This window comes from Sebastes umbrosus, chromosome 19 (genome assembly GCF_015220745.1).
Source record: "Sebastes umbrosus isolate fSebUmb1 chromosome 19, fSebUmb1.pri, whole genome shotgun sequence".
Classification (NCBI taxonomy): Eukaryota; Metazoa; Chordata; class Actinopteri; order Perciformes; family Sebastidae; genus Sebastes; species Sebastes umbrosus.
Genome location: NC_051287.1, coordinates 25,052,731 through 25,078,445, shown reverse-complemented (window position 1 = coordinate 25,078,445; position 25,715 = coordinate 25,052,731). Strand labels below are relative to the sequence as shown.

General features: G+C 40.3%; 1 protein-coding gene and 2 long non-coding RNA genes across 4 annotated transcripts in view; 1 reads left to right on the top strand and 2 right to left on the bottom strand.

Annotated features, from left to right (window-relative positions):
- Positions 1-19,258, top strand: part of shc3 (SHC (Src homology 2 domain containing) transforming protein 3) — a 28,955-nt gene extending 9,697 nt beyond the window's left edge. For both annotated transcript variants that reach the window (XM_037752072.1, XM_037752073.1), the window contains 11 exons: positions 1,919-1,989; positions 6,378-6,441; positions 8,700-8,819; positions 11,591-11,644; positions 11,812-11,863; positions 13,119-13,248; positions 13,345-13,498; positions 13,619-13,712; positions 14,471-14,662; positions 17,919-18,244; positions 18,349-19,258. In XM_037752072.1, coding sequence (XP_037608000.1) covers positions 1,919-1,989; positions 6,378-6,441; positions 8,700-8,819; positions 11,591-11,644; positions 11,812-11,863; positions 13,119-13,248; positions 13,345-13,498; positions 13,619-13,712; positions 14,471-14,662; positions 17,919-18,244; positions 18,349-18,477 — 1,386 coding nt within the window. In that variant the 3' untranslated portion in view covers positions 18,478-19,258. The remainder of the gene's footprint in view (positions 1-1,918; positions 1,990-6,377; positions 6,442-8,699; positions 8,820-11,590; positions 11,645-11,811; positions 11,864-13,118; positions 13,249-13,344; positions 13,499-13,618; positions 13,713-14,470; positions 14,663-17,918; positions 18,245-18,348) is intronic.
- On the bottom strand, positions 4,704-6,348 carry LOC119477886. Its single transcript, XR_005204341.1, has 2 exons — positions 6,131-6,348; positions 4,704-4,833 (listed from the first exon to the last, which is right to left on the bottom strand). It is a non-coding gene; the product is annotated as an uncharacterized LOC119477886 (long non-coding RNA).
- LOC119477885 lies at positions 16,626-25,434 on the bottom strand. The gene is made up of 3 exons (XR_005204340.1): positions 23,543-25,434; positions 22,336-22,341; positions 16,626-16,637 (listed from the first exon to the last, which is right to left on the bottom strand). It is a non-coding gene; the product is annotated as an uncharacterized LOC119477885 (long non-coding RNA).
- Positions 25,435-25,715: the final 281 nt, after the last annotated feature.

Genomic DNA, 25,715 nt, shown 5'->3' with positions numbered 1-25,715 from the left:
ATGTGGCATAGTAAACACGCTGATGCGGTTTCCAAATCACTTCATGTTTTTATTCCAACTTTTATGTCAGACTTTGGCTTTGTGAAAACCATGAAACACATTTGCTGATGTGATACAGGTTGAGGTCTGCTTGCAATTCTTATTTACACATGCACAAGCAGATGAAGGTGGGATGAAAGGATAATAACTGAAATCACCAATATAACATTCAGTCACATCCCTTTTATATTAATATATACAGTATATACTGTATATATACACCGATCAGCCATAACATTAAGACCCTTAAGTCTGCGGCTACGCAGTCCCATACGCAACAAACTGCGTGTTTTGACACCTTTCTATCAGAACCAGCATTAACTTTTTCAGCAATTTGAGCTCCAGTAGCTCTTCTATTGGATCGGACAACACGGGCCAGCCTTCGCTCCCCTCGTTGGCCGCCCATGACCCTGTCGCCGGTCCACCGGTTTTCCTTCCTTGGACCACTTTTGGTATGTCCTGACCACTGCAGACCGGGAACATCCCACAAGACCTGCAGTTTTGGAGATACTCTGACCCAGTCGTCTAGCCAGCACTATTTGGTCCTTGTCAAAGTCGCTCACATCCTTACGCTTGCCCATTTTTTCTGCACATCAATTTCAAGGACTAAAAGTTTCACTTGCTGTCTAATATTTCCCCCCCCCACCCCCCCACTGCCAGGTGCCATTGTAACGAGATAATCAATGTTATTCACTTCACCTGTCAGTGGTCTTAATGTTATGGCTGATCAGTGTATATATATAAAATAACCAGACTCCTCTGGTTGCAAAAATAAGTCTGATTGTAAAGAAGTCTATGATGAGAAATGAGCCTACTTCTCACTTGATTTATTACCTCAGTAAACATTGTAAACATGAGTTTATGGTCTCAATCTCTAGTTTCAAGTCTTCTTCAATACAGCATGATGTTCATTTAGTAAATTATGGTCCCATTTAGAGTCAAATAGACCATAAAGCAGGTGATGCTTTAGGACATGGCTACCTTGTGATTGACAGGTCGCTACCACGGTGTTGTCCGGTCTGGGAGTTGTCTGTGTTTTCGTCTTCAAACTTTAACCCTTTCACAGTGTGTTTTCACTTCATGAACATAAATTATAACCTTTTTAGTCAACAAAAATGTCTTATTCAGCGTTCGGTTGTACGTAGCTCCACCTTCTTGTGCCACTTCTGGTTGCAAAAACCCAAGATGGCGACGGCCAAAATACCAAACTCGAGGCTTCAGAACAGCAGTCCACAAATCAACGTGTGACGTCATGGTGACTACGTCCGCTTCTTATATACAGTCTATGTATTTGTCATCAGACGGTTGGGTATTTGGTATTCTAAAAGCAAGATTATCAACTTAAAGTTACACTGTGGACTTTTATTATAAACAGACAAATGTATCTTTTCTTATCAAAATGCATTGTATGTGTCCTTGAGGTCTAACAATCATGTTGAATGCATTTCCTTCCTCATAAAACATAAAACATATACATGTTTACATCCATGTTTGCTAGTTAGCAGCCTTCTTCTTTGCCGCCTTTTCTTGGCACAAGTATCTATGGTGTGTCACTGCCAACGACCGTCGATCGGTGGACTAACCTGTAACTGGCGACAGGAAATTGTATTGTGCCGCTGCACACTTTTTAGCATGCATATGTGTCCTTGTGCATGTGTACAAGATACAAACAAATCAGGGATTTGTTCACAAGAACACTGTTCCATAGTGCTGGGATTTCTAGAGTTAGCCCCTGGTTTCTAGGTACTTGAGTTTATGTTGTAGTGATTTGGTTTACATTGAAGGACTGCAGTTATTTGAGTTGAGTTGAGTTACAGTATTTCAGGTGTGTTTTTCTGTACAAGTCATGAATGTAACTTTTGACATTTTTGCTTTCCAGTATCTGGGCTGTATAGAAGTCCTCCGGTCGATGAGATCCCTGGATTTCACCACAAGATCACAAATCACAAGGTATGTCCACACTTTGTGTTCTGACTTTTCATGATTCACTAGATTTCCTTTAAAAACAAATCCCAGTAAATCAGTTATTATTCCATCAGATGATAAATTGTTTAAGCCAACACGCAAGTGATTATTTGTTAACATAAAGACTAAAATATAAGTAACTATCTAAAATTATTCCTTATGGGTTATTTTTGGCAATTTTTTTAAAGGTCTCATATCATGCTCATTTTCAGGTTCATACTTGTATTTTGTGTTTCTACTAGAACATGTTTACATGCTTTTAATGTTAAAAAAAACTTCATTTTTCTCATACTGTCTGCCTGAATACTCTTGTATTTACCCTCTGTCTGAAACGCTCCGTTTTAGTGCATTTCAAAGGAATTGCGTTGCTAAGCAACAGCTTGGGTCCATGTTTACTTCCTGTCAGCTGACATACACTGCAATCGGAAATCGTCTTGAAACACGGACCAAGGAGTCTAACGCACGCGCGAGTCAGAGGGTGCAAGCAAAACCCGTGGCACAATGAAAGTGAGGCCAGTCTCGCCCGCACCGTCGGGGAGGTGGAGCGTGAGGACCAGAATGATAGTGACGAGAGGTTAACGTTGCGCTGCTGTAAAGTGGTATCGGTGCCGTTGTATCGGAGCCGTTTGCAAGTACGAGTACGAGTACATGAGCACAGTATCGGACCCGATACCCGATACTGGTACCCGATACTGGTACCCGATACCCGATACTGGTATCGGTATCGGTGCATCCCTAATTAATATATTTAGTTTTGCCTACTAAAACTTTATTTTTCAAGAAAATCCTGCCTGCCTTAGCAAATATAAACTTATATTAAAAGCAGAAAATGAATATCTGTATTAATGAGGTTCAATCAGCAATCCACCTCTTCTAAAAAAAAAACACACATTTTAAAACATGATAGGATTTTGATATTTTATCTATCTAGAGTACATTTAGGGTGCCTGTTATCACAATTTGTCTGCATGGGATTTTCTGTGACTCCATGTAAATCTTTGAAATCACCAATGACCAATGTGCAACGAGGCAAAGGCCAACAGTGAATCGGTTTGTGTCACGTCCACTTTTATGCTTGACTTCCTGAAGTCAGACTAACGTTAGCTTGTAAGGCCACACAACAGTAGTCTTTCTCTCTCTCTCTCTCTCTCACTATGTGTGTTTGTGTTTCCTCTAATAAAAAGAGAGAGACAAACAGAGAGAAAATGTTATGTCTCATGCTATTGCTATTATTAGATTTCGCCTTTTCTAAAAGAACCTACTGCTGTGCGTGATTTATCCACGTAGAAAGGATACAAAAATTAACGTTTCCGTTTCTGTCATGAAACCAATATTCACTTTGTCTCAGAGGAGAATTTCACTTTTCTGCATCAAAGCAGCTCTATCTTAAGCCACTATTTAATCCACACATTGTTGTCTTTTACATAGAAATGACAGCACGGCGATGGCCGATGCAGATAAAACGGTTCACTTCACATCTTAAAGACAGTTTTAGATTTCACTCTGCGATGTGTAGCGCTGTATATCAGATACAGTTGCAGTGCATTTGTAATATTCCCTATAGTGCCATATAAAACACTCTACGCTGCATATTGAATCTAGACTCAGGTCTCTTGTGGCCGAGGTGATTTCATTTTATGTGGAACAACCTGTAGAGTTCAGGCACACTGTAAATACAATATATTCTTTTAGTCTAGTGTATTTACTTCTTTGTTTTTTTTGTCTTTTCTCTAATTCTTTTATGGATAAGTCATATTTCATACTCCATATATAGACAGATTGCAGCACCATCAAATTAATTGTTACATTCATAAATAAAGTAGGGCTGCAACTAACGATTATTTTCATTGTCAATTAACCTGACGATTATTTTCTCGATTAATCGATTAGTTGTTTGGTTTATAAAATGGTGAAAAATGTCGATCAGTGTTTCCCAAAGCCTAAGATGACATCCTCAAATGTCTTGTTTTGTCCACAACTCAAAGATATTCAGTTTAATGTCACAGAGGGGTGAAGAAACCAGAAAATATTCACATTTAAGAAGCTGGAATCAGAGAATTTTGACTTTTTTTTTCTTAAAAAATTACTCAAACCGATTAATCGATTATCAAAATAGTTGCCGATTAATTTAATAGTTGAGCTCCAAAATAAAGCAATAATAATAACATGAAACACAGGAAGTTAAAATAAAAACAAGGCAGTTGGAAGGGACAAGTTGAAAATATATCGACTTACATTTACTGTGCACCGAGCCTGAATAGTCCAGTAACTCTCACATCCGACAATGCAAAGGTATGACGGATAAGAAATATTAGCCGTAATAATAATAAGTAATTGATGGTAAAGAAAAAGAAATCTTAAGAACTGAGTTATTAGATTATCACATAACAATTAGAAACCACACCAGCGCATGTACTCTTAAATATACTCTACCTCTAGATCTAAATCTGCTCATTAGCTAATGTTGGCATTAGGGCTGTCACCATATCAGATTTTCACTACACGAATATGGTAGCCAAAAGAACTCATGATAACGATATTATCGCAACATTTAAAATACTTACACGTTTTTTTTCCGTAAGATAATCTTCACAAATGAACACCACTTTTATGATTTTTGAATTGTGAAAGCTAACGCTAGTCTGGGATGATGACGTTTAGTTGTCTCATTTAGCCACTTATTAGCAACTGCCTTTTTAAAGACACGTAAAAGACTCAAAATTCACTAGTGGGATATTTAGTGACATATTTTATATTATACAACTAAACGTTAAAATCTCTTAAGCTAGTGTTAACCACAGACTTTATTACAGGCATCTAACTAAAAACCTATAGGGAATGGGAATCGCAGAGCATTCTGGGGCACGCAGCCATTTTTGGAGGGTAGCATACGGAGCTACAGTAGACTATAGTCAACAGCCATTATCTAATATGTATATAATGTATAAAGTACGTGCGAAAGACAAATACCCATATAAAGAGAAGCTGACAGAGACAAAGGGGCCATATATTACAAAATTGAAGTTAGTTTATGATATCGATCCTTATGAATTAGGAGGACCTTGACAGTTTGCCACCCATTACAGTCACTGATGTGTTTTGGTGTTAATGAACACCTGTCAGCAGTTCAAAATATGTAAATCTTTGGAGGCCGATGTCCAATTTACAAACGGGTAGGTATATGATGTTAAGATCTACAAGCCAAATGCCAACTACACAATCATCCGGACAAAGATAAGCTAGCTAATGTCATGCTAACGGAATACAAAACGTCGGCTAATACTGCATAAAATAATCTACCGGTATCTTGCAAAATGGAACCCATAACGTTAGCCTACCTTTGTGTCTGACTATACAGTATATTATATATACTACAATTTTTGTGTTATCTTGTGACACTGGCTGTAAACGGCCAGCGGATGGCACTCTTACCCTTTATCCTGCTAAAATGAGACGGGTCTGATTGCAGTTGCGGATGTTCCTGTTGAGTGCGACAGGAACGCCCACTGCTTTGATTGGTTTGTGCGGTGTTCAGGAACACCTACTTTTTCTTCTTCTCTACTTTCTCAATGCACAGCTGGTTCTGGCTGTTCTTACCGTATAGGTATTTCACTGTAAAGACACAGAAAATGGCAGCAGACAAACAGTAAACCAAGATGAGCTTCATTCATGTTATAATACAGTCAATAGTTATCATGTGTAGACTATGATTTAATGTTTCGCTACTGGCATCATTACATTATTAGCATCAGCGGATGTTGAATTGCTTTGCTTTTTGAAGCTAGCAAGCTAGCTAACTTTGTTAAGATCAAATTGATACAATTTACCTGTGTTAATGTTACACTAAGTAATTAGTTAGCTATAGTTTGCCCCACTTGTTTCATCAAAGTCACATTATGGTAAAAAAAATTTAACATTTTGACAAAAGGTGAGTTAAATCGTACTTAGAACCGATTGCATAGCCACTGATTTGACTGACAGGAACAGGACAATAAAGTTAGTGGGCAAAGAAAAAAGGTCAGCAGCTACTGGGCGTTCCTGTTCTACGGAAACCAATGATCTATGTGGCTGCAATCAGACTATACAGCCAAAAATGGCGGACTTGCTGTCGGTGACGTCACATTACCTATTCAAAAAACCCATTGACTTCGAGACGAGGGAACCGGAAGTGCTAAAATAACTAATTTCCGGATTGTAGGACTCATACCTGTAGCACTCTATAGGCAGTGACCTCATTTAGGATCATAGTGGCCCGACAGAATATTCTGTAGTAGCTGTAAATACAGTCTCAACTTAATGCCAAACATAACGGTGATTCTGTGGCTGTTTATGGTCACCATCTTGGCTTCACCCTCCTCTCGCCCTCCCTCTAGGGAAGCCATCAGCCTGGTGTGTGAGGCCGTTCCGGGGACCAAAGGAGCTCAGCGGAAGAGAAAGGTACGTGGACGGACAGAGAGGGAAGGAAAGAGGGAGGGATGAAGTGATGCTCACACTGAGAGCGCGCAGAGAAAATGAATGTTAGTGAAAAGGTACAGTAGACAGAAAAAGAGGAAACGGCATTAGATATTCATTTACCCTTCCACGTTCTATATATAGCTTCGCCTCTGTACGTTCTTCTTCTCTCATCCTTTCTTCATGTAAAAAGAGAGGGAAAACAGAGACAGATGGAGAGAGAGAGGAAGAAATGATGAGAGATTGTACTTAGAGAGAGAGAGAGATGAAGAGGTATGGGACTGTATGTGCGTGGGCGTAGCTCCAACCCACGATGCATTGCACACCGCGCACAGTGCTTAGTGACTCATGTAGTGCACAATATCTGTGATCAGGAGGCTGAGCTAGTGCGTGTGTGTGTGTGTGTGTGTGTGTGTGTGTGTGTGTCTGTCGTCCGTGTGTGTGTGTCTGTGTGTGTGCATGTACATGGTGTGTGTCCACAGTGTGTGTGAGGAGACTGTGTCTTAATGTGGGGTGTGAAATGAAGCATTACTCTGCTCTCTAGAGCTTGTTCAAATGTCAGGGAAGAGCATATAACACCAAATCAGCGCCGACTAGTTTCTCTCTCAGAATAGATGTAAGATATAAGATATAATGTTATTTTGGCTGTGTGACAAATGCACTATGGTGAGATCAGCTGCACACTGAGAATTTTGAATGGGGGTTTGGCTAATTATATCTGGCCGCTTTGCCTCGTCTCTTCATCAAAATCAACTTCAGTCCCTTATTAGTAGATGAAATGTGCATGGCCCTAAATGTAATCCATAAAAATATTGAACAATAATGTTTCCTCTGTATTCATTTACTAGTGGTGAAATGACACTTTAATGGATAATACTCCTTAACGGAATAGTTTGCCATTTTGGGAAGTATGCACTTATTTGCCTAGACTTAGTAAATATGAAGCTACACCTAGCAGCAGGTTAGCTTAGCTTAGCATAAAGCCTGCAAACAGGGGGAAACAACTAGCCTGGCTCTGTCCAAAGGTGACACAATCTGCCTACCAATACCTCTAAAGCTCAATGATTAAAGCTGCAGTGGGTAGAAATGGAGCAAATATGATTACAAATATTTTTTTCCATAAAACGGTCACTATATCCTGACAGCAGTGCATGAGACAGGTAATCTGAAAAACATCATGTGCCTCTGTGTCCTCCGGTGAATCAATATTCTGTTACTGTAATGACTATTTCTCGCCTTAAATGTTTTCAGAATCATCTTGTAGTGTACTGTTTAGCTGTAAAAGGAGAAAGTTTGTGACCCTCAGGGCTCTGTTTTCAGGCTTTAAAAAATCTTTGGCCAATCACAGGTCATTTCAGAGAGAGAGCGTTCCTATTGGCTGTGCTCCGGCTGGTGGGCGGTGCTTGGTATTTCCTCAGTAGATCTCAACATGGCTGCTGGGTCACAACTTTCTCATTTTACAGCTAAACAGTACACTACAAGATGTTTCTGAAAACATTTGAGGAGAGAAATAGGCATTACAGCAACAGAATATTGATTCATATGTGATCAGAACTGCCTAGTTTGACCGTTTGATCGGAGTTCACGAGTGATTGACTCGTGGCTCTCATCGTCGGCAGCTGGACGGCAGACTCCAGATCAGCTCTGACTGGTTGTTTTCCTCCGGTCTGTGAAATCTTGAAGATGCCATTAGGAGCACCTGAGGACACAGAGGCACATGTTTTTTTTCAGATTACCTGTCTCATGCACTACTGTCAGGATATATATAAAAATTACTTTTTTTAATCATATTTGCTACATTTCCACCCACTGCTGCTTTAACATGTTATATCTCATTTATTTAATCTGTAAAAAAACTGTGTAAAAACGCCTAAGTCCTGTTTTTACTGAAGGTTATGTGCCAGACTATTTCTCGGTTGGAGGCCAGTGGAGACGCCAGGAAGTCACTACGCCCGGGCAAGAAATAGTTTGGAGATATAACATGTCCATTAGGGAGCGTCAGAGGTGCTGGTAGGTGGTTACCTTTGGACAGAGAAAGGCTTGCTCCCCCCCCCCCCCCTCCGTTTTCAGTCCTAATGCTAAAATAAACTAAGCTAAGCTGCTAACCTGCTACTGACTGTAGCTTCATATTTATCGACATGAGCAAGCAAAACAGTGTTTTATCAGAATTATTCCTTTAAGAGACTTTGTTGCTATAATCAGTTTTGTTTGTGTCTGTCTGTGTCCTCCTCTGCTCCTCTCAGCCACCATCCAAAGCTCTGTCCAGTATCCTGGGGAAGAGCAACCTGCAGTTTGCCGGCATGTCCATCAACCTGAATATCTCCACCAGTAGCCTCAACCTGATGACCCCTGACTGCAAACAGGTCAGTGTGCGAACCTTGTCAACCATTATAGGATTCTGTGAGACACAGACATGTGATGAGAATAAATGATACTACTATGATAGTATTTATAAGAAAATAATTGCACCATTGTATTAGGGGGTCTATATAAACCTCCCAGCAACCACATATACTATGTGTGTGTAGAAGGCCATGGGAAGCACTTTAAAGCTCATTGAATAGCTAAGTAAGTGGACTTTGTGTTTTAGAATATTTACCACACATACAGTATGTGTCCCCAAAGACATGAATGGATCTCCATTGCCAACTAAAACTGTGATCAGAGGACATTTGTTTCCAAATTTAGGTTGATGTGATGGATCTTATTTTTAGCCATTGTTAAAGTGACACATGTTTTTTTTATAGAATTAAGGATGTTTGTTTAAGGAGGTTTATGTAATAAAAGAACAGTTAAAATAGGAAGACAAGCAGAAGCACATGACTTCTCCAGATGTTGAATAACCAGAGGAGGTTGATGTGGGGGTGGTCAGTGCTCACAGTGTGCATTGCTGTCTACCCAGATGTCCTTCTTGATACTGCCAGCAGATGGTGACAAATTTTGAAAAAAATAAATAAATATATATATATATATATATATACAGTATATAATTAATAATCCTACACATAGTAACTCAAACACGACAGAATAACATTTGTGATATCTTGAGTATCAGTTCCTCTAGTCATAATGCAGAGAATGCTTCAGAAAAGCTGTTTACAAAGCACCGAATCTGAATCAACCAACCCCTTTTCTCTCTGGTCCCAATCTCTGAGTTGTAACTCAAGAAAAGTTTAACTAAACTATCAATCTTCTCATCTAACTCTAAGGCCCAATTCCAATCCAGTCCCTACACCCTCCCACTCCGTGGTTCAGTGAACTCCCAACTCACAGCTCAATGAAGCACCCTTCTTTAAGGTGTAGGGGTATAGCTACAGCGGCCACTTCGGGACGAACTTCCCTCTCTCCCGCAAGGAAGCTATAATCAGAATCAGAAACACTTTATTGATTGATATGAAATTGAGTTACATTTTGCCCCCAATCTAGAATAGAAATGGGCCTAAGAGCTGGATACTTCCAATATGGCTGCCTCACTGTGTGTTAGATACCAGATTGTCCTCTGTTATTGTGGTTCATGAAGTTAACCAAATTCTGATGGACATTTTTAAAGTATATACACTGTTCAAAAAAATGAAGGAAACACTTGATCATCACAGTATAACACCAAGTCAGTTAAACTTCAGGGATATCAATCTGTCCATTCAGGAAGCACACATGATTGTGAATCACTTTCAGCTGCTTTGGTGCAAATGAAAGTGACAACAGGTGCAATGGAGAGGCAACAGCAAGACAACCCCCAAAAAGGGAATGGTTGGCCTGTGTATGGTAGGCATGTGGTGGCCACAGACAGCTGCTCTCTCCTCATCCTTCCTGACTGATTCTCTTCTAGTTCTGCTAGTGTCCTTGTCACTACTTGTAGCGTGAGGCGGTACCTGCAGCCCAATCAGGTTGCACAGGTAGTCCAGCTCCTCCAGGATGTCACATCCATACGTGCGGTCGCAAGAAGGTTTGCTGTGTCTCCCAGCACAGTCTCAAGAGCACGGAGGAGATACCGGGAGACCGGCCGTTACACGAGGAGGGCCGGACGGCGCCATAGAAAGGCATCAACCCAGCAGCAGGACCGGTATCTGCTCCTTTGTGCGAGAAGGAACAGGAGGAGCACGGCCAGAGCATAGCCCTACAAAATGACCTCCAGCAGTCTACTGGTGTGCATGTTTCTGACCAAACTGTCAGAAACAGACTGCATGAGGGTGGCATGAGGGCCCGACGTCCTCTAGTGGGACCTGTGCTCACAGCCCAGCACCATGTAGCTTTATTGGCATTCGCCAGAGAAACACCAGAATAGGCAGGTCCGCCATTTGGCGCCCCGTTCTCTTCACAGATGAGAGCAGGTTCACACTGAGCACATGTGACAGGCGTGAAAGAGTCTGGAGACGTCGTGGTGAACGTTATGCTGCCTGTAACATCATCTAACATGACCAGTTTGGCGGTGGGTCAGTGATGGTCTGGGGAGGCACATCCTTGGAGGGTTGCACAGACCTATGGTACCCTGACTGCTGTTAGGTACCGGAAAGAAATCCTCAGAGCGATTGTCAGAACTTACGTTGGTGCAGTGGGCCCCGGCTTCCTCCCGGTGCAGTGGGCCCCGGCTTCCTCCCGGTGCAGTGGGCCCCGGGTTCCTCCCGGTGCAGTGGGCCCCGGCTTCCTCCCGGTGCAGTGGGCCCCGGGTTCCTCCCGGTGCAGTGGGCTCAGGGTTCCTCCCGGTGCAGTGGGCCCCGGGTTCCTCCCAGTGCAGTGGGCCCCGGGTTCCTCCTGGTGCAGCATGCCCAGACTTTGTCGGGAGTGTATACATGCACGTGGGGGCCGTACACACTACTGAGTCACATCATGAGTTGGATCAGCCTGTGATTTCAATCTTTTACTTTGATTTTCGGTGTGATTTTGAATCCAGCCCTCAGTGGGTTGATGATTTTGCTTTCCATTGACCGATGTTACGTCATTTTGTTCTTAACAAATTATACGATGTACATCAGAAAAGATTTTCAACTTGAATAATTCGTTCATCAGGATCTGATATGTGATTTAAGTGTTCCCTTAAGCAGTGTATGTGTGTAGAGTTAATGCATGTGCATTTCTATCTATCTGTGTGTATAAAGAGGCATTTGCTATCTCATATGTATTTTACTCTTGACAGATCATAGCCAATCATCACATGCAGTCCATCTCCTTTGCATCAGGTGGAGACCCCGTAAGTAACTCAATGGCACGTGTCAAATTAACCAGCATCTGATAATTAAAACCTAAACTACTTCACAACAAAGATTTGATAACCAAAAAATAAAGGTTATTGTATGAAGGTATTGTGATATTTTATAGTTGGACATTATTACAATAGTTTTCTTTTTATGTTTTTAGGACACAACAGATTACGTTGCCTATGTAGCAAAGGACCCCGTCAACAGAAGAGGTAGGTGTTCATTCCTCCTGTTATGCAGCAACATTTAGGCTTCATAACCTTTGAAAAAAAGATGGATTTTTCATGTTTCTTGCATTATATAAAATAGTGACATGTTTAACTGTCAGGAAAACATATTGGCACAATCTCAGGCACAAATTGTAATCCTTATGGGTATACTGGTTTATATCGGTCTATAGACCTGACAGGGAGGAACAATTTGAGCTAAGTCAGCCATAGCTCTGTGAGCGTTCCAGGTTTAGCTAGCTGATGTTAACCTTCTACGCATAAACTAAACTTTCATAACTATATCAAATATGTTTTTACATTTTTTTTGATCGGACCAACTTTCTTCATAATTTAGCCAAACCAGGTGGAACTTTAAGAGTGGGACAAATAGATCAACATCATGAAACATGAAAAAAAAGCAAGGTTTATGCTCACCCTACCAAAAAGTCACTTCCTGACAATGGTCTCTCAATGGAATTGTAGTCGTTTTTAACCATTCATAACCATAAATAAATAATTAAAGAATATTTTGAGTATTTTATAATTTTATGGCTTATACTGTAGTTCTTGTAGAAGTTAATTACTTTGCACTGGGGACAAGGTAAAATCAAGCACATGCCTACCTGCAGGAGGCACAATGTTTTTGGCATCATTGGGCAAAAATTCCATAATAGCCTTTCAGCATATTGTAATTCAAGTGTTCTGAGAGAAAACTAGACTTCTGCACCTCCTCATGGCTCTGTTTTCAGGCTTTAGAACATCTAGCCCGTGGCGGGAGACTTTGACCAATCACTGGTCATTTCAGAGCGAGAGCGTTCCTATTGGCTATGCTCTGGCTGGTGGGCGGTGCTTGGTATTTCCTCAAGAGATCTCAACATGGCTGCCGGGTCACAAACTTTCTAATTTTACAGCTAAACAGTACACTACAAGATGATTCTGAAAACATCTGAGGATAGAAATAGGCATTAAAGTAACAGCATATTACCTGTTTTATGCACTACTGTGAGGATTTAGTGACTGTTTTATAAGAGTAACTTTTTAAAATCATATTTGTTCCATTTCTACCCACTGCTGCTTTAATCTATAATTCAAGCCATTTGATATAAATATTTGAAAATATTTTAAAGAAAATAGGAGGAAGTGATTCATGGAGACCGAAATGTTGCTGCATAACAGGAATGACCCTGATACTCTATAGAGTGTCTCATATCTCACACGCAACATGCTCATTAAGAGTTTCTGCTCTTGCCCTCGTCAGCGTGTCACATCCTGGAGTGCTCTGACGGGCTGGCCCAGGACGTCATCAGCACCATCGGCCAGGCGTTTGACCTTCGCTTCCAGCAGTACCTGCAGTGTCCCTCAAGCAAACTGTCCTCCACACACGACAGGTGAGGCGTTCATGAAACACTCGCAGATGTGCGTATTCACACACACACACACACAGTCAGTATTGAGTTTCATGATCTAACTATGTTATACCTCAGGGTATTAAACATGGATGAGTTGCCATGGACAGAGGAAGAGGAGGAGTCAGCAGAACATCCGTACTATAACAACATCCCTGGCAAGATGCCGCCCCCCGGAGGCTTCATCGACACCCGGCTGTCCAATCAGAACGCAGCGCCGGATGGATGCCAGGTACAATTTTCAATTCATATGGATTAATCTTGAGCAGAATAATATTTTGTTTACATGCGGATGTAATCTCAAAAACATAATTAATGTTTTAAAATATCAACCCATGAACTATGTCATCAGATTGGCCCAGCTTCAGTAGATCAGACATATTATCAAGGGCGGCACTGTGGAGAAAACTGGGGAGATGAAAGAAAGTCCATATTCATACAACAGGGTAAGAAAATACATGCTTCCCACTACTTAAAGAGGACCTATTATGCTTATTGTCAGGTGCATACTTTGTATTTTGGGTTTCTACCATAGACTGTATATAAGAAGTGGACATAGTCACCGTGACGTCACCCAGTGGTTTGTGGACTGCTGGTTTGAAGCAGGCATTTTGGCCGTCGCCATCTTTGTTTTTGGCCATCACCATCTTGGTTTTTGCAACCAGAAATGACACAAGAGGGTAGAGCCAAGTACAACCATCATGAACTGAAAACACACTGTGAAAGGGTTAAAGTTGTTAGGCAAAAACACAAACAACTCCCAGACCCGACAATGCCGTAGTAGCTGTGCCCGCTCTGTTGTGATTGGTCAACCAAACCAAACTCTTCGGACTCCGCTCCAGCTCCACTCTAACTAGCTTCGTTTGAGGGCGTGCCAAACTAGCCGCTAGGCAGGTATCAACCAAATGTGTTACTTGGTGACATCACCAAGTTACAGAAGAAAAGGCAAGACTTAAAGCAAGGCGTTTCAGGCAGTTCAGGAGCAGTGTTTCTGTGAGGGAGAGTAACTCCCTTTGGCGTGGACTTTGGGCTTTGTAACTTTACAGACCTTTTACATGCACAGAAATACTATATGCCACACTAAATGAAAGGGGAAAAGCATAATAGGTCCTCTTTATATACATAAGACATCTTTTTTTAGTTTTTCAGAATTTCATCAATTCAACACTGTGTCTATGATTGTTTCTCCAAATATCTACCGTAGGATCATTTGATATAAGCACTCTGCCCGAGAGCAAAGGCCCGGCACCAAAAACAGGAGAGATGCCGGCGTATGTGAACACTCAGCAGATCGACGCCCAGGTGCTCGCAGCGCTCCAGGCAGAGGCGGACAATGTGACAAAAGGCATGGCGGCTGCAGCCAAAGAGAGCTCACAGAAGGACCTGTTTGACATGAGTAAGTCTCCATTGGTCCGTACTGAAGTTTCAGTTTCTGTTGCTCGTGTGATTTGAGTTCTTAATTATAGAGGTTCCCTCGCTTTTTGTTTCTCAGTGATGTCGGCGTGGCGTTGTAATAACACCATATCAGTATGAAGACAATAGGAGGAGTGTTAATGTCAGTGTGCAGCTTTAATCTTCCCTCCTCTCTACTTCCACCTTAGCTCTGCTATTATTATACATGAAAGATCATACATCTTACATAAAGAAGTGTGCATGTATGAAGAATCCATGACACAAATTACATGTGAGCAGTGAACTATAACATTCAAAAGTTCTTATATGAAGTTCAGTACATGTGTTATCATCCACCTACTGTAGGTCTTTAACAGTTAACAGTAACATTTGGTTCCTCCACTAACAGAACTTGTATGACAGAAAAGTCATAATTTAATCAAATTGGATTCAGATTATTGCACAACACAATGTGGAGAGAATCAGTTAAAGGGACTGTTTGTAAGAATCAGAAATTGCTTGTTAACAGCGACACCTGTGGCCGTTAAGTCAACGAAAGTCAGCGTGCTGTTGCTCGCACTCGGGCTTGTGCTCACTCTACATAGACATGAACGAGCATCAATCAACACAGTGAGGCGACACACGTCAGCTAAAACCACAATATCACTCTATATTTCAGCTGCTTGGCAGTAATGTTAGCTGACCAGACGAAGGTCTCTCCATGAATCACTGCTGATCCTAGTGTTGGCTTTTCCTGCCTCAGCCTCCCGACCGCGGCCGGAGGGAACAGGGGAGACACCTGAGTTTTGGTCAGAGACGATAACGTTTCTCGCTGCGGAGCCCCGTCACTTCACAAGACACGGGAAACCTCTGTTGGTCTGGTGGAGCTGCAGCAGTTATTTCTGCACAAACGTCCACTGTACATTCACTAGATATTCTCAGAGCTAAACTAACTCTTCTGCAGTGTGTAGTGTGCGTGCATGCACATGAGAGGTGGAGAGAAAGAGTGAAAACACAGCGGTGTGTGAGTGAAGGCAGGTAGGCAGAGGAGCAGAGTACAGCAGAGACTCCGGTCCTGGAGATCAAAGCTACGGTCTCCCCCGCGTCCTCCGACCGCGGCCAACACTGTTTAACAGACGGGCTTCACTAGATACAACCAAGAGGTTTTGGTGCTTCCGTGTACTTTGTGTTGGAGTCTTGTCTGAACAGCGTAGCCACACGCGAGAGCGCATGGGACACCGACCCGCAATGATTTATACGTGTAAGAAGTTACTAACAGTCCCTTTAATTAATTTGGAAAGGTATTGAATAAGTAATTAATTTCAGTACTGTATATTAGGTTATTATATAGTGATGAAAATGTACCTGTACTATTAAGACATAAAAGTGAGGATTTGCACCATTAGCTCAGCAGAAGAATTCTATTGTGTGAAATATATTTATTGTTTGAGTGTCAAAATTTTATAATTTTATGACTGGGTATTTTAGAATACATTTGAATGTATCATCAGCACAACAGAATAAGAATACATCCAAAATCATATGATAAAATAAGAGGCTATGCGTCTGTTGTCCATTATCCAGCAGGTTCTGGGTTTTAAACTCCTCCCTGGTCCTTTTTGTGTGTAAAGTTTGTATGTTCTCTCTCTTTGTCTATGTCCTGTGTGCGCCCCTTTCCTCCCACGATCCAAATAAATGCCAAATGTCAGTCAATGTTATCTCTAAATTTCCTGTAGGTGTGAGATTGAGGGTGAAATGTCTTGTGTTAGCAGGCTGGCAGCTGTCCAGTATGTCTCCCTGCCTATAACCCAGTTCATAGCTGTATTCCGATCCACAGTGTACACAAACTGTACTCCCTGCTCCCTGCTCAGGGAATGTCAGTTAAGGGAACTTCCCTCGACAAAATTCCTCCATTCGCAACACCCTGCAACATCACCAACACAGACGTCACTTCCTCCGTGCGTTGGTCATGTAAACACCTCGGATTCCTGTTGCTGCTACTGTGGAAATTTAACACTAACATTACTGAAATAAAATATGAAATATCTCCTGCCGGGATCCTGAATTCATAGTTAGGTATCAATAACATTATAGTTAAACTCAGCAATACTCAGCGAACAGCGATTTGTCTCAAGAGCACTACGCCGGCTGTGGCACGAGTGCTTACTGCAGCTAACATTAGCGGCTAGCATAGCCCTTATGCTGGCGCTCCAGCGAGGCGCAATGACTGATGGGTAATCTTGCTTGTCAAATGCGGTGAAATGAAGAGCCTTTGTTCAGTTCTTCCCTGCACACTTCACAGTTCCCTGAGCATTTTTGCTCCATACGGTTTGGAATTATAAACAACTCTCTCCTCGGCCCTGAAGAATAATAATAACATTGGTACAGAGTACCCATATACAGAATATATAGCAATGCATCAGGTTACACATTATATGTGTGTAAATTATAATAAGATTTTTGATAAATAATACATGAGTATTGTGGATATAATGACTAAGTTGGTAAAGGCAAATAATAGAACAACTAGAACAGTCTGGTGAGTTCAAAAAATGACATCAGTTTACCGTAATGCAGCCTTTAAAACCAGGAAAAGACAACACTTGTGGCCACATTACGAAAGACAATATCTAGTCTCATATCACAATATTGATACAATAACAATATGTTGCCCAGCCCTACATACAATGTAAGTATACAGACGTACACACAGATACATACATACAAATTTAGTGTATAGACGGGGAAAAAGCCCCAAAGGCCTAGGAAGGAGGTTATGTTTTCGATGGTGTTGGTTTGTTGGTTTGTCCGTTTGGATGATAACTCCAAAAGTCCGCCTTGAATGACATTTTTTGGAGGGGTGGGGTGTGGCACAATGAACAATCCATTAGATTTTGGTGGCAATCCGGATCATGATCCAGCTTTGGGAATTGTTTTTAATAACTCCGCTCGGCCTGTGCATTAATACCACAGGCCACCACAGGGGGGCAGCGACGTATATGAAACCTGCCTCGGCGGAGGTCTGCGCTCTCCGAGTGCACTTCTAGTTTTTAATGTGATTTTAATGTGACACCAAGGGGTCCTGATCAGGCGTCCATATGTGATGGGTTGGGAATGAGAACGGGTTGCCATTAAAGTAGCTGATATTATGGATTAGCATAGTTTACAAGTTTTGACAGGTGTAGGATGTCAGGTTAAAACTTACTTGCACTGCAGATATCCTTCCTCTCTTAATTAAATCATTTTGGCACCTCTACCAGAGCCCTTCGAGGATGCCATTCACTCGCAGTCCCATCCACCGGCCCAGGGGCATGCCCAGTCCCAGGTCTCCGGTCTTCAGAAGGCAGCATCGGTGGACAACTCGAGCCCTCTTCTCGTTCGCTCGGTGGCCTTCCGGGCGCAGGAGGAGCTGGAGGGCCAGACGTGGTACCACGGCAAAATGAGCCGCCGTGACGCTGAGAAACTGCTAAAAGAAGATGGGGACTTCCTGGTTCGTAAGAGCACCACCAACCCCGGGTCCTACGTACTGACGGGCATGCACAATGGACTTGCCAAACACCTGCTGCTGGTGGACCCTGAGGGCACGGTAAGACGGGGGCTAAAGGTTAAAGATGATTTGTGAAGGCGGATACATAAAGTGAAACTTGTTAGGCCACAACAGACATTTAACATCTCTCTCTCTTTTCAAAGGTACGGACAAAAGATCATATATTTGACAATATTAGCCATCTTATTGGCCATCACCGTGACAACAATCTGCCGATTGTGTCAGCCGGGAGTGAACTGTGTCTCCTACAGCCCGTTGGAAGGAAACAGTGATGCTTGCAATGCCTGGTGGGAAACAGAAAGCTGTGAACAGTCTCTCCTACCATCCTGAAACTTGAAGATGACACATTAAGAGAAGATGCTCGAAAGCTTCTATAAGCACTGACGGCGTTTGGGGGAAATTTGGTTACTTTACTGGAGGCACTGGAAGACGCAAGATTTGTTTAAGATAAAAAAAATAATAATTTATAGAACTGTTATTATTTTGTTGTGAAGACTGAAATGCTATATTTTTGAGAAGACATAGGTGCATTTGGACATAATATCTTGATTTGGTGTTTTAAAAGATCAAAAAAATTGTTCTTGTAGTTTAGATGAAGTGCAAATCAAAACCTCAGAGAGGTGTTAACAAGAGTATTTTAGAATAAAAAAACTGAAATTTTAGTTTTGTCTGTCAAGCACAACCACATTTCTACGGGAACCGTTGGCTAAAGAGGTGGAGGAAACAAAAACTGTTTATAAGGAATTACTTTAGGAAAAAAAAATGTCCTTTAATCTTACCAATAGCGTGACGGCTCACTCAAGTAGTCACTATATGAAATCTGCTTTTGTCGGGGGTTAGAACTGAGTGTGTTTTGCTTTGCAGTAGTCACAAAGTGTCGGGGTGCCAACAGACATCCTTCATAGTGCTGTCAATGGCTTTAAAGATTTTTTATCAAGTATTTTCTTGTGTCACTGCGGTCGCATGACTTAAAATCAACTGTTCTTGTGGACATTGTTCGTAGACCTTGATACCCCTTTATTTGAAAGAGGTGCTTGTGTATGCTGACACTGTAAAAAAATATTTATGCTTTTCAACCAGTGATTATTTCTAAATTGGTTTTCTCTGGATTCTTCTTTTTTAGGTGTGTAGTCAATGATTAGTTTTGGGGCTTGCAATGGATATTCTCACATTCTTGATTAGCATTTTTGGCTCTTTTTTTTTTGTTAGTGCTTTTAAAAGTTCTTATTATTTTTGAATGACCACAAATGAATAGCACAATCAGAAAGTTAGATCATCTGTGTCAGTTGTACCAAGACAAATTACCAATGTGTTGAGATGTAATTTACACTTTTTACTTAATTAGACAAACACACAGTCTGCACTCAATGTGTTTAATATTAGATCACCTTCACTTATTGATGTTAAACAACAACTATTTCTCAGTGTGTTTGATATCTCATGGCAATGCTACTGTATTGCCACTAGATGTCATCACAGAAATACTTCCTGTCAGTCCCACTCACTGCAATTATCTTGTGTTATTAGTAGCAAAGGATGCTGGCTGTGTGTTGCTTTAACAGTACAGGGGACACCAACCTTTACTGTTGGACAGGTCAGTTAATTTGCATTTTGCGGTCCACTGTACACAATCATTCCTCAGAGCGGTTTACTGTATTTAGTGTTTTGTAGAGTGGGAATCACACATTTGAAATGGCTGATAGAAATCGTACACAATGGATTTTTAAAAAAATGCTCTCATCCTCACTGTTGTCAGTACTCTGATGAATACCAAATGAATGGGGCATTGTATTCGATATGCACTGGACCACTTCAATTGAACCAAAATCAGCATGTGTTCAATGAGTTTGACAAGACAGATGCAATGTAATATAACGTGCCTGTATTTTGCTGCAAGAGGGAGTGTACAGTACATGCATCTCACAACAACAACAACGCATATTTTAGCAAAGAGCAGTATTGGGATCGTTATGAAAAATATACACCACCAGATTCATTTTAAGCTGATGAGAGTTTCTCTGATTCCTTGCGGCCTTTTGAGCATGAGAGGAAGAACATTAGGGCTGCAACTAACAAGTGTTTTCATCATTGATTAATCTAATCGATTAGTTGTTTGGTCTATAAAATGTCAGAAAATGGTGAAAAATGTTGATCAGTGTTTCCCAAAGCTCAAGGTGACGTCCTCAAATGTCCACCCGATTTGACTGTTATCAAGCCATTAAATAGGCGTTTTCAGTCGCTATAAGCACCATGGATGTGGGTCAGTAGGGGCCTACTGTGCCTACTACGTTGTAAAAGTGAAAGTAAAACATAAAAGCAACAAGTTCTAACATGTTGTAAAACTGAATGAAACGTCACCTTTTGAACACAAACAAAAAGGCTTCTTTAGGTTTGGGCAACAAAACTACAACTTGTTTAGCTTTAGGCAATAAAACTACAACTTCTATAGGTTTAGGCAATGAAACTACAACTTCTTTAGGTTTAGGCAATAAAACTACAACTTCTATAGGTTTAGGCAATGAAACTACAACTTCTTTAGGTTTAGGTTTCACACGAGATGCAAATTCCTGTCTCCTGGGTGAAAACACTGGAGTTTCAAAATGTCTCTACTACATCGCCTGACCTCCACTTCTGCTCCTGTTATAATTACTACAGTCACTGGAGGTCGCTGTCGTATTCTTTTGTACCTTTTTTGGTGATCTACCATGTGAATAGATGATAACTACTAGTGGGTGTAGTAGGCCCCTACTGACCCACATCTATGGTGGCGACTGTTTTTGTCCACCACTCAAAGATATTCAGTTAACTGTCATAGAGGAGTAAAGAAACCAGAAAGTATTCACATTCAAAAAGCTGGAATCAGAGAATTTTGACTTTTTTGTCTTAAAAAAATTACTTAAACCAATTAATCGATTATCAAAATAGTTGTTGATTAATTTAATAGTTGACAACTAATCAAGTAATTGTTGCAGCTCTAAAGAACATATTGGCATTTTTCAGAGAAAGGTGAGAAGAAAGGGCACAAAGAATCATTGAGGTTTCATTTTTTTTTTACAGTGATCCACCATAAACTTTTAGTCTTTGTGACATAATTTCATCAAATCTAATATCTTGGGAGAAGGAATAATGTGGTAATTTTTTTCAAAATGCTAATGTCAAGAATTCTTTTATTTCTTAAGAGCAAATTTGTAGAATCACCTCGGCAAAATGTGCAACGTTTTGAACATATATATAAAGCAGTAACGACTCCATACTTGAAATCTCTCTGACAACACGACAATTAGCTGTGTGGCATAAATAAATTATACAACCAAACACGCTGGGACACAAAAAGAACATGGCTTCTTTCCAGATTTCTGTTGATGAAAATGTGCCTTTTATTTGTACAAATGGTATTTTTCTTTTTCTTTTTCTCTCTCTCTCTCTCTTCAAAGTGCAATAGCTGATCTTCAATGGGGCATGCCTGTTCACTAGAGGTTGTGTTTCGCCCTGCTGCGTGTTGCTGCTTGAGACTACTGTTTGCTCTCTCTCTATCTGTCTCCCTCCCTCCATCTCTATTATATATTATAAATGTATCATTTCCAGATTCTAAATATAAATCTTTGTCAGAGGGAATCACACAGAAACTCACTATTTTGGAACAGGTATAGTTAAAAAAAAAAATGAAATAAAAACAAAGAAGTCCAAATGATGTTTACAGATTTAATCTTTTGGTTGTATGGGTTTATCATTATTCTGTATGACTGTTGGCAATAAAACCGTGAATGTGTAGAATCTCTGTTGTTGTATCTGCTGTAATAATAACATATTTCCAGTTCACTTGATTCGGCTGTTATGAGGCCATTAAATAGGTTATCAGTTGCTCTAAGCACCATAGATGTGGTTCAGTAGGGGCCTACTATGTTGTGAAAATGAAAGTGAAACTTAAAAGCAACACATGTAAAACTGAAACGTTACAGAATCTAGCTCCTGTCATAATTACTACGGTCACTAGAGGTCGCTGTCGTCTTCTTATACCTTCTGTCACCATGTGAATAGACAATAAAACCTACTAGTGGGTGTAGTAGGCCTCTATTGACCCACGTCTATGGTGCTGATAGTGACTGATAACACCTATTTAATAGCCTAACGACAGTCTAATCGGCTGTTCAGTTTCTGGTGGATGCAGCATTTAGCCACAGTGTCATCACATTTTCCTCTAAAATTTTAAAGGATTCATTCTTCCAAATTATTTATTTATTTGAAACTCGTGATATTTTGCCATTCAGATCGTTTTTAAGACTGGAATTTTGTTTTTGTGACTTAAAGCATTGAATACAAGATATAAAAAAAATGGCAATAAACAGTGTCCTTAGTTAGTTAGTCTGGATAATTCACAGAACACACGTTTTAAAAGGGATTTTTGTTTTGTACAAAAAAAAAAGAAGTCGTCATGAATATGGTTCACAGTGAGGTCTTATTAGGATTATTGGAATAACAGGGATGTTGTTTCTGGAAAAAAGATGTTGCTGTTTTCAATGCCGTGACTAATAACAAAACTCTATTCACCTCCATCCATTGTATTTTGGTGGCTGCAGAAAACTCTGATATCTCTAAACCAGAGGCTTGTACTACGAAGCAGGATTTGGAGTTAGCGAGGTAACTTCAGGGTTTTCCATCCTACGAAGGTGGATCACTTCTTACCCTGGTAGATCACCATGGTAACTGATGCTGAACACCTAACCTGCTCCGGAGCAGGTTATGTTCCAGATGAGAGATCAACTCGTATAAAAGTACCGTCTACTGACCAATCAGAGCTCAATGCAGTGATTGTATGATAATATTACACATATAAGAAGAAGTTACAGTCATAATCAGGCTAAAAACAACACAGTTTAAACTGACAAATGCAGTAAGGACAGCTGGATTTATGCTGTGGGTGTTTACCGCTTTGAATTATATTTTGATATCTATTTTTTTACTTGCTCTTGAAATAGTCATAGATGCTGCTTGTTATTCACAGGGTAAAAAGAAGTGTATTCCATTCATCTACTACACTTCTAAAAGCTATTTATATCTAGACGACTATATACGACTTTTGAGTATTCCGTTAAATTAATAAGTCTGTTAATTTACGCATTCATACATGGGGAGTTTTTTCTTTTACCAGCTGTCCTTCCTGCATTTGGCAGCTTCAACTGTGTTACTTTTAGCCTGGATTATGTGTTTAACTTCTTCGTATTTGTCTAATATAGTTTACTTTTCCTTTGTTAAATGTGCCGCTCTGCTGACAGAACACTTGTCCATGTCTGTGATTGGTCAGATGCTGCAAACACCGGTTAACGTGAACGCACTCACAGCCAGACGGAGAAACTCTGGGTTGATTTTCCGAGTTGATAACCACCTTCGTAGGACCGTTTAGCGGGATCGCGGTTGTTAGGGTTAGTGAAGCCAGATAACGAGAAGATACCCTGGGTGTGTTGAACTGGCTTCGTAGTACAGGCCTCTGGACATACACAATCAAAACAACCTGCATGGCTAAATACCACAACAAATAAGTGAGAAAATAATACATAGTTGTTCGTAATTTGAGTGAATCAACCTCTAAGTTTCTCAAAGGAATGAATGAAGAGGACACTGCACATAACAAGCAAGGTTATAATAGTTTGGGATTTTCAATTGGTTGTGATATATTAGAGCTAAAAAAAAACTAAAATTAAAATTAATTTACGTTCATTTTTATTTTTATTTTTATTAGTTTTCAACCAGGTATTATGGTTTCAGTTCATATTTTCTTAAAGGATATAATTTTATTTTTAATTTTTTTAGTTGCAGTTTACTAAAAATATTTTTCACTGCTTATTTTCTTTTTAGTTTCAGTTTCAGTTTACTATAATAACCCTGATACCAAGGACAGGACTGCATTACTGGAAACATGATGTTCATTGTGTCAAAGCTAATATTTCGCATCATATAAATGACTGCATGTAGCATGTAGTATTTCTGTTTCACATGCTGCATTCACATGCTTCTTCCTTCGGTATACCGGCTTCATGCTTCTAAAGTTGACTGAGTTGACTTCTGGAATAATCTGATAAAACACACACACGCTTCATTTTGGTAGTAAAATTAGGACTGAAGAGTTTCTGTGCTGAACATGCAGCATGTTATGAAAATATCTAGTCAGCATCGAGGATATCCATCATTAACCAGCAGATGGAGCCCTGGTATCACTCATATACACACACATGATGACGTGATGCTGCTGATGGAATGAAGAGAGTAGCAGCTTTGACTCCTCAGCATTTTTTTTTTTATCTCATTTACATTTCACATATACAATTTATAATGCAGTTGTCATTACAGTAACTGCACAGTATACTGTAGTATTACTGAGTAAATACAAAATTATACAACAGGCTGCATAGAATAATAAATAACTTTTGTTATTACACTAATAATTGTCTACAATCATTCTTCATTACAATATTTTTGCAGAACTATAATTGCACTTGCAGGTGATTTATCACTTATTTGTCTTAGATCAGTGGTTCCCAAACGTTTTCATGTCGAGGACCCCTAAACTGACACAAATTAGACCACGGAGGGACCCCCCATTAGATAGGATTCTGTCCCTGAGTCCCCCATCTGATTGGATTTTTGCTTTTAGATGTTTTATTACAGAAAGTGTATGAAATCCATGACCAAAATAGTCATACAATCTGTCATTGTGGTACTTGTGGGAATTATAGTGAAAATACATTATTCCCCTTTTTGCTGAGGATCCTCTGGGACCCCCTCAAGGTCCCCTGGGGGTCCCTGGACCCCACTTTGGGAACCACTGTCTTAGATGATCACATCTGTAACCACAGAGGTAAAGTTTTTTTTTGTTCTGTCAAGGGTAAGAGCACCATTCATTTGTCATTGTCCTGCAAAAACCACGGACCTCCAAAAATGTCCACTTTGAACAAGCTGAGAAAAACAGTTTCCAGCTTTGTGACGATGCATTTCTTTTCAGATAATCCAGTTGGGTTTTAGTTTATCTTCTCAACCAATAAAGAGTTTATCCTTCAGTTAAAATGTGTAGGCACGTGGTTCTAACAGGACGCCGATGAAGTAAGAGATGATATTGGCCTCATGCATTTTAATTTCTTTTTACATTTTTATGTAGACGAATCTTTAAAAAAAACAAAAAAAATACATCCACAGAGCTTTTCTAAAGGTGTGGCTTTGCTTGAAAAAAAATATTATGATTGGGAATTTTGGCAGGTCCAAAATTAATATTTTGTTTATCCCTGTGGAAGATATGTGACGTTTGGTTCCCACTTTTAACAAGGCTTGTGAGCTGATAGTAAAACAACGTTGGTCGTTGGTTAGTGTGGAAAAAACGGATAAATGGCTGAGATTGACGTAATGTGCCTGGCAATGACTTGTTGTGAAGTAAATGCAATGGAACGGGGGAGGGAGAATGAGACATCTGGTGGCTGAATGTTATCAATGTTATCAATAACACCTTTAATCAGTCTAAATG